The sequence below is a fragment of the Trachemys scripta genome, chromosome 8 (assembly GCF_013100865.1).
Source record: "Trachemys scripta elegans isolate TJP31775 chromosome 8, CAS_Tse_1.0, whole genome shotgun sequence".
NCBI classification, from domain to species: domain Eukaryota; kingdom Metazoa; phylum Chordata; order Testudines; family Emydidae; genus Trachemys; species Trachemys scripta.
In genome coordinates this window covers 71297432-71306881 of record NC_048305.1, presented here as the reverse complement: position 1 = coordinate 71306881, position 9450 = coordinate 71297432, and the positions used below count along the sequence as shown (strand labels likewise).

Here is a 9450-nt window from a genome sequence, read left to right as displayed (position 1 = left end):
GGCCGGCGGGGCCGGGGACTCGGGGGCGCCGGTGGGGCCGGGCCGGGGACTCGGGGGCCGGGCAGGCCGGCGGTGCCAGGCCGGGCCGGGGGCTGAGGGGACGGGCCGGGGACCGCAGTGCTGGGCGGGCCGGGGACTCGGGGGCCAGGCAGGCCGGCGGGGCCGGGGACTCGGGGGCGCCGGTGGGGCCGGGCCGGGGACTCGGGGGCCGGGCAGGACGGCGGTGCCAGGCCGGGCCGGGGGCTCAGGGGACGGGCCGGGGACCGCAGTGCTGGGCGGGCCGGGGGCCGGGCCCGGGGCCAGCACCCCAGGGCCGGGGACAGCCTGGGCCGCGCCTCCTCCCCCCACACTCCCCCTTACCTGCTTCAGGCTTCCCGCGACTCAAATGTTCGCGGGAAGCAGGGGAGGGGGCGGAGTTGGGGCTGGGGGGCGGGGCTGGAGGCGGGGCCAGGGCCCCGTGGAGTGTCCTCCATTGGGAGGCACAAAATATGGTAACCCTAGAATAGTTAATCATGTGTTCCTAGTTACCTCATCACATAATACAAGAATAAGGAGATAAGAACATAAGAACAGCCATACTGGGTCAGACCAAAGGTCCATCTAGCCCAATATCCTGTCTTCTGACAGTGGCCAATGCCAGATACCCCAGAGGGAATGAACAGAACAGGTAATCATTAAGTGCTCCATCCCTTGTTGCCCATTCCCAGCTTCTGGCAAACAGAGGCTAGGGACACCATCCCTGCCCATCCTGGCTGATAGCCATTGATGGATCAATCTTTCATGAACTTATCTAGTTCTTTTTTGAACCCTGTTATACTCTTGGCCTTCACAACATCCTCTGGCAAGGAGTTCCACAGGTTGGCTGCGCGTTGTATGGAAAAATAATTCCTTTTGTTTGTTTTAAACCTGCTGCCTATTAATGTCATTTGGTGATCCCTAGTTCTTGTGTTATGAGAAGGCGTAAATAATACTTCCTTATTTAGTTTCTCCATACCAGTCATGATTTTACAGACTTCTATCATATCTCCCCTTAGTCGTCGTTTTTTTTCCAAGCTGAAAAGTCCCAGTCTTATTAATCTCTCCTCATACGGAAGTTGTTCCATACCCCTAATCATTTTTGTTGCCATTTTCTGACCTTTTTCCAATTCCAATATTCAATTAAGTTAAAAAGTAACAAAGGTAAAAACAGCTAGAAGATCATACATTCTACTCAGCATAGAATTAGCCTGTGGAATTCGCTGCCATGAGCTATCATTGAGTCCAAGAGCTTGGTAGGATTCAAAAAAGGTCAGAGTCTAATACAGATTGTGAGAACATCCACAGTGACATAAACCAAGATAAATAATATAAGGGTTAACCTTTATGCATCAGGGGATCAGTCAACTATTAATTGCCGGGGGATGGGAAGAAAGCTGCCCTATAGGCCAGCTACTAATAATAGCCTGTTCGAAGCTTCTTGAACATTCTGGTACTAGTGCCCAGCAGGCAGGACACCTGGTCATTCCTGTGCTCCTGTCTGGAAGAGTTCCTCTCAGCCACTCTTGTATTGGGTTTTTGTATTCTAGCAATAAGATAGAACTGTGAAGTTCAGATCTGGTGCTGAACTCTCCCAAAGTTTGGGGCAGGGTTAGATTGGGGGTTCAGGGTTGGCATATAGATTTGTAGGGCTATGCAGTAATGCTAAGACCACATTAAACATTGCCTCATTTTTTTTTATTATAAATGCCTACTACTTGGTGGAAGAGAGACAGGGAATACTGTCTCAAACACCCAGCTCCAATCTGAAAAGCCTGAGAATGTTTTTTCAGCCTGCCAGACAGCTTGCCCTCCAACAATGAAAGTGGAATGTCAACCTTTTCCCTATAATCATCTTTCCACTAATGGCCAGTGTAGAGTCACTTGTTTGAAGGCATCTTTCCCGGCATGCTTTTCTTTTAGCTGGCCTTTTAAATGTGGCAGAGCCAAACCAGCTGCTGCACTACGATGGCTATTTGGTACCTACTTGCTAGATATTTCTGCATCCAAGCTAAGTATTCCTACTATGTTTACTATATTATTATTGCAGTGGTGTATCCAATAGCCAGATTGTATATGGGGACTTACATCAAAGAAATATAGAAGAATACAAAAAGGTAGACGAAGTATAAAGAAATGAACACTGAAAATGGCTCCTCATTGGAAAGACAGTATAGACTGGAGAATGGAATTCCTCTGGAGCTACACTGATGTAAAAAAGGAGAATTTGGCTCAACTATTTTTGCACTGCTAATTCTTAACTGTGCTGTAAGAATAGAAGCTGTTGAGGGGACGATGGAGGTTTTGACAGCTGGGGCTGTTGGTGCCCAGGAAGGTGTGAGAGGTAGGTTAGTTTTGGAGCTCCCAAAAAGTGGTTAAGGCTTTTTCGCAATGGCGAATGGATGCATCTTCCTCTTCTCCCTCCCAGCCCCATGTGGGTATGAACACAAACGTCTTGATGTATATTCAGGGATTAATTCCCCACCCCCGTAGCCCTTACCAGTAACCAGCTACGCACTGCTCCTCATCCCAATATCTGCCTTTGCACCCAACATGACTAAACACATTAGCTAAAGATTTCTGTTAAATGATTCATAACTGAATTTAAATTGTTATTAGTAGGCTTCAGAGTTAACTCTCATTGAGACAGCTCAGTCAGTTCCTGCTTCCCATAGCTATTGTTTTAGGCTGTTTGGAGACTGGGAAATCAACATTCCAGCAGTTGACATTCAGTTCAAATTCCTGTATTATAAGCTTGTGTCATGTCAGGAACTGTATTTGCTATGCGTCTATGATACCTAACATAATGGGATCCTCAACCCCTGACTGAGACTTCTAATGCTACTTGTAATCATAAAAATTTGAAGGTTTTTTTGGCCATCTATTTTAAAATTAAAACTTAGTTTTTGGACCACTGTTCTGTGGCAGACAGTGAATTCTTCAGTAAATTGCAGAGCTACAGAAATCAGAACACATGAGGCCCTAAGTATAGGGTTTTGTTTTTAAACAGATGTAACTATGTAATGAGAAAATTATGAAAAGCTGAAAGTAGAACATTTTGACCCCACCCTTTATACTTCTTTCTAGTAGACACGATAATACAATAGCGATCATGAACTGCCAGCCATTCAGAAGTGCATTCCCAATTTTAGCTGTAAAATAACTGCAGATGTACTGTCTTGTAACTAGAGCTCCTGCCCGTGATCACCTCCCCACTTTCACTTCCAGACATATGGAAGCATTTTAGAACTTACCTAAATCATTTGATGTATTCACAGATTTTCCACGACTCATTGATTTCTGTGCAAGAGCAGAGCGAGGTTATGAATCTTGTCTGTGTTACTAATGTCTGTCTCTGATACAGACTCCAATTAAGTGAAATGTAATGCCAGCCCAGTTCTAATTTTAATCCATGACATTGCTGGGATATCACATGGGACTACTTTGCAAAGCCACAGAGCATTTACCACTGAATGTCTTGCCATTTTTTGGAACACAATAACCTGTGTAAACTGTTTATGGAATAAATACAGATCAATACTTGTGATCAAAAAGAGCCAGTTAATATATTTGCTATGCCAAATAACACAAGCTAGATTAGAGTTTAGAATGACAATTGTTTGCTTTACACTGGCAATGTTTTGCTGAAAATAACACAGTTTCAGAAAAATATTAAACATTTGGCTACTGTGAAAAGAATTATAAAGCAAAATTAAACCCTAAAATGCACTGTATTTGGAAGAGAAAAGAGTTGCTTTGTATTGTTCTGCTCAGTTACACTTGTAGTAAATTTAAACATTTGTGAAATTCCCAGACACTCTGCTATGCAGTTCTTTCTCTTCACAATAAAGTCCAGGATACCTGCTGAACAGTGATAGTACTGAACCAAGAAGTAGTTCACTTCTGGCTGCAGAAGGAAGAATTTGAGATGTTTTGTTTTTGCTGGTGTTTCCCCCCCTCCCAGAATCTTAATGTAAATAACTTTTATAAAAGGGCCATATTGTCCTCCATGCAGGAAAAATCTGCACAGGAAACTGAGTTTTACCTGGCAGGTATGATCCATCATGGGAGCTTGGATTAGAACAGGCAGAGTTTGGTCCTCTAAAATGATGACTTTGTTGAAATCAGTGTGAATCACAGGACACTCAGCTCTCTGATAACCATCTGCTTTTCCCAAGGCAGTATAGTTTTCTCAGGAGAGTTTTGCTATTCTCTGGGACCACAGGTCTCATTCTCTGGGAATAGGGATGTCATTAAGAGAAAACCAGTGTACAACCAGTATGACAAGATCATCACTATATTAGGCTTCACAACCCCAGTGGAAATAAAGAGATGTGATGCTGTGGTCAGTGGTCTCCCGCTCCACTCCCTTTTCAGTCAGAAATCCCAACAGTTCAGAGCACCTGCACAGAGGTTTCCACAGGATCAGGAGAAAGGGGAACTTGCATATGAGATGCTGCTGTCCCTCCCCTTCTACACTCCCACCCAAGCAGTACTTGATTGGGCTCCTCTCTGCATGATAATTCCATCTGATAAATATTAAAGGTGAACTTTTAGGTAAGTGGGGTTTGTCTCTCTACCCCCAAAAAGAAGCAGGCCACAACCTCATGATCCTCCAAGATTTGAGCACATCTCAGACATGGCTTCTGGAGATTCTGTGTTTCTGTGCTAGCTCAGGGCCCCGCCTCCTTGAGCTCCCTGAAAGCACAGTCCCAACCACAGGCATCCCTGGGACCTCCTGTGAAGTCTAACCTCTGCACTGATTCCCAATGGGTTTAAGGGAATTGTGCACCCAGTCCCCAGCTTTGCCTATCTTGCCCACAGCACATTGGATCCCAAGAGAGCCAGGACAGAAGGACAGGACAGAAATCACAGCTCACTGCTTGAAAGAGAATCAATAAAACTATGTCCTCAATGACATTGCCCAAGAGTGCCGCTTGTGAAGACAATTTTTGTAAAGTGGATTCATAATCACTATGTCAAATCCTCATCAAATGGCAATGCTTTCCTGTCACTACCAACCTGGGCCAGATTAGAACTGGTTCCATGTGAAGGTAAAAGGCTCCATAATCCATCACTAACCCCCTGATCCCTGTTAGTTCCCCCCACATCCATTTATAGATACCAACTGTACTCACTTTTCAATCCTCTAAGATTTTTTTCTGATCTAGTTATTGAAAACTTCTCTTAAATACCCAATTTCCTTCCTGATTTAATTAACTACTCAGATAAGTAGAGATGATTGCAGAAGATAGACTGCCCATTTTGTTAAGGATTTGACAGACAAAAATAGAAATCTGGCTCCCTTTGCTGGCAGAGTAGTTTATCTAAGGTATTTCTAAGGCACCTATCATGTTGTATCATTCCTGCAGCCCTTCAATTTGGTTCTCATCCATAGTCATAAGGTTTTCACATGCATCATTTGGATTGCAGCCCTTACAGCAACACAAATGATAGGTGAGTAGCGTTTAGTCCATGTCCTTTTGCTAAGTCTCACGAGAGCTAGACTCCAAGCACCCCTTCGTGATCTCGAATAGGAAGAAGATTTATTCTCCTGTTCAGGATTGTCAGCATGAAATTCCCAAATAAGAAGATCCAAAGCACAAAGCTTGTCATAAGTTTTATTAATAGAAAAATCAGATTAAAACGAATCTTGTCTTACACTGCAAAAGCTAATAGATAGAAACCACTGTGCATAGGAACATGAGTAGCAGCTTATATTTCTGGTGTATATCCTCTCCCCACAGCTTGAGAGTTTCTTCCTCGCCCCCTTAAGCAGTTAGCACATCAGGTCTTGCATCTTCCTCCCTTCCTTCTCATGGTCCCTCAGTTACACCTTTCAGGTTACTTATATCTACTCACCACAGGGTCTTATCCACAAAGGTATTCAGCCAGATGTACCCTCCAGAGAGGAGATTAGTCTCTTATGAAATGTCCTTTTTGACTTCCCCAAATTGTTTGGTTACATTACAGTGATCCTATATTGTTTTTGCAACTCAGTGTTCTCTGGAAAGTGTATGCGCACAATGGTTTTTCTTTGCATCTTATTTGCAAACCAGCATTCCCATTGTCCATTGTTTTAGCCTAAAACAACATATATGCTATTTGTCCTGGGGGTGCTAACCTGAATCCTATTGACTGTCTGCCTTGCATATGAGTTTAGAGAGGATTTATCTAATTCTTATGCACTGTTTACACAGATTCTATTTCATATCAAATACTGATCTGTTATACCTTCGTATCTGAACAAACAATAGCTGTCATGTGCAAGGTGACGACAGTCTTTTAGAGCACAGTAGCTGTTTGCTAGGTTATGGTAATTATAAACTATGGTGGTAAGCAGCTATTTGGTTAGTGATGGAAAACCTATTCATGGCATCCTTTTGCAGGATGTTGTTTCCCAGAAGAAAAGTCTTAGAGTATGTAAACAATCCTACATACTTTCAGCCTACCAGAGTGTGTTGCAAGACAGTTCTACAGAGTTATTACAAAGAGTTGTTGGATACAAGTAAATATTCTGAAACTGTGCAGGAAGTAAATTTTGGGGGATATTGTCATCTTCCATTGTCACCTGATACTGAGTACCTGTGCTAAGAACTTTCTATGTATAAGAGGACTAGAGGAAACATTAGCACCATAAAACAATAAAAAGTCCACTGGACATCTTTAAAGATAATCGTAAAGACATTTTATTTGTACATTATTTCTGCATAATTTCTTTCAGGAACTTGGAAATATTCCATTAGATTTGTTAAAATAAATTCCTGTTTTCAACCAGGAATAATTGCGACGTAACTTCCCTTCTATCCAGAATAAGCAGTTTAAAAGTACTGCAGACATGTAGATATCTGTCTTTCAGTAATGTCAGCTTAGTGGCAGTCAGCACATATTATCACAGTCAGGCACTAAATACTTCCCCCCCATCACATTTAGAAGTCACACCATGACCTATTAAGTATGACAGCCTCCCATAGAATAAACTACAGAACTACTCATTTTAATTGAAAAGAATGGAACAGGTTATCAATAGACTGACATAGGCTCTTGAGACCTTTCAACCAAATAATATAATTATATAATAAGAAAACGGACATATGCTAGCATAGCTAGCTTTTATAATGATCGAGTTTATTCCTCCGAAGTTTAAGGATGTGTTCTGGCATTAGTGTTCTTTATTTAAGATCTAGCAGCATGGAAGCAGGGTTCTCCAAATAGGATTTCCACAAGTTAGAAAAACGGGCCATTGTAGCTCCATCAATAATTCTATGATCAGCTGACCAGCTCACATTCATTATCTGTGCTTTAAATACTTCCCCATTACCATTAAATCGGGGAAGAACCTAGAAAGAAGAGAAGGGAAGAAAATAGGAACCTGATGAAAGAAACTATACAAACATGATTCTTGTCTTAACAATTGCTAGAGTAAATATAGAGTAGTATTTCAATTAAGAGAATACAGATTTCCCCCCAATTGTTTATGTAGTGGGTCTCAAACAGAATTACCACCTACCACTCCTAAGCAACCCTGTTGAATTTATCTTAATTCCTCCCTGACTCCAAATTATCCTGCTAGACCAGAGGTCCCAAAACTGTGGGGCGCACTCCCTACACGGGCATGAAGGAACATTTGGGGCATGGCTGGGCCTGGACCAGCCCCCATGTGGGGCAGGGAGGGAACACCACCCTGCACCACTCCCCGCTCTGCTCTGGCCCTGCCCCCAGCCTTGGCTCCTGGCCATGGCACCCAGCCCTGGTCTTGGCCCCAGATCTACCCTGAGCTGCAGCCTGAGCCTTGGCCCCCTTACCCTCATCCGCGTCCCCTTCAGCCCCTCAGGGTAGCTGCGGTCCCACTCCTGGCCCCAGGGGGCGCGGACAGGGATAAGGGAAGTATGACTCTGAAAAGTTTGGGGACCACTGTGCTAGAGAAGTTGATTGAACCTTTGGTGTTGAGGTGACACATGCCTCCCAAACCTTCCCTAAAAGCTCAAAAAGGCATAGGGGAAATATATGAAAAATATTATCCACTAAGAAATGTAGGGGGAGGGTCTGTTTTGGTTTTTTGCTTGTCTACACTACCAAATGTATTTATCTGACTGTACAAAGTTCTTAGATAGATTTAAATCTCTGGATCACGTAACAAAACTTAAATATCAGAAGCAATTTGTTTCAAGTCTTCTCCTGGTTTGAAACCCTGCAAGTATTCTTTCTGAACAAAGATGGTATTATAAAACCCCTACAAATATCAGAATATAATCTAATTTTTTTCTCTTATACCTAGAAGCCAACAAGTTAAATAAAAACATCATGAGGTGAATATAATGGACTTCTGGTAGACAAAAAGATTTTTGTTTATAATTTTAGTCTCTGCTCAGCCTTTTAAGTCTTATAAAAACATTGTAAGATTTCATTTACAAAGTTTACATGGTGTCCTTCTTCCACATCTTGTAGAAAAAATGCTTTCAGTAAGAACAATGTACAGTAGTACCTCAGAGTTACGAACACCAGAGTTACGAACTGACCAGTCTACCACACACCTCGTTTGGAACCAGAAGTATGCAATCAGGCAGCAGTAGAGATGAACACCCCACCCCAAAAACCCCCAGAAACAAATAAAATTCAGTACTGTGTTAAATATAAACTACTAAAAAATGTAAGGAAACTGGTTCTGTGCTTGTTTCATTTAAATTAAGATAGTTAAAAGCAGGATTTTTCTTCTGCATAGTAAAGTTTCAAAGCTGTATTAAGTCAATGTTCAGCTCTAAACTTTTGAAAGAACAACCATAAAGTTTTGTTCAGAGGTATGAACATTTCAGAGTTATGAACAACCTCCATTTCCGAGGTGTTCGTAACGATGAGATTCTACTGTATCGAAGGTAGACGAAATGCAAAGTTTTAATTGAACATGGTCTTACTACAGTACAAACACCTGTGTCTTTGTAGTTAGATCAACATACACATACCTGTATCTTTCCAAGAGCGCCAATAGCTACTTCAGGAGGTAGTATCACTGGTTTGGCATAGGTACCACCAATCTAAAAAGGGAAACCAAGAAAATTAGCTCAAGAATATTCCAGGAGTGCCCATTTGCAGTAGCAACATGTTTCTTGTATGCTGTACTGTAATATTTGTTATAGAAAATACTTTTTTCTAACGATTACATATTTATCAATGTAACAGGTAGTAGTTATTTTTTAACCAATTTTTTCAATGTAAAAACTTTTTTTTAACTCACTGTGCCAATATTGGAGAGCGTGAATGTTCCCCCAGTGAGGTCATTTGTTCCCAACTGGCCTGCAGAGCCCAAGGTCAGAAGGCGATTTAATGCAGAAGCAATCTCAAACACGCTACAGACCTGAACATTTTTCACATTAGGGACAATCAAGCCTTGTTCTGTGTCCATAGCAACTCCAATGTTGTGAGAAGCCTACAATATAT

The 9450-nt window shown here is 42.3% G+C and overlaps 2 protein-coding genes and 1 long non-coding RNA gene across 16 annotated transcripts in view; 1 reads left to right on the top strand and 2 right to left on the bottom strand.

Moving 5' to 3' along the window:
• LRRC39 (leucine rich repeat containing 39) overlaps positions 1 to 3395 on the bottom strand; it is a 14312-nt gene extending 10917 nt beyond the window's left edge. For 6 of the 7 annotated variants that reach the window (XM_034780155.1, XM_034780156.1, XM_034780158.1 and 3 more), the window contains exon 1: positions 3270 to 3394. The gene's annotated coding sequence lies outside the window, so the exon portion shown is untranslated. Of the gene's footprint in view, positions 1 to 3269 lie in introns of all 7 variants that reach the window. The other variant, XM_034780162.1, reaches the window with a different exon arrangement.
• LOC117882148 overlaps positions 1 to 9450 on the top strand; it is a 26795-nt gene that overhangs the window by 9489 nt on the left and 7856 nt on the right. The window lies entirely within an intron of this gene.
• The window catches only part of DBT (dihydrolipoamide branched chain transacylase E2), a 21855-nt gene continuing 19085 nt past the window's right edge, over positions 6681 to 9450 (bottom strand). For all 8 annotated transcript variants that reach the window (XM_034780141.1, XM_034780142.1, XM_034780143.1 and 5 more), the window contains 3 exons: positions 9248 to 9439; positions 8976 to 9047; positions 6681 to 7355 (listed from right to left, as the gene is read on the bottom strand). In XM_034780141.1, coding sequence (XP_034636032.1) covers positions 7188 to 7355; positions 8976 to 9047; positions 9248 to 9439 — 432 coding nt within the window. In that variant the 3' untranslated portion in view covers positions 6681 to 7187. The remainder of the gene's footprint in view (positions 7356 to 8975; positions 9048 to 9247; positions 9440 to 9450) is intronic.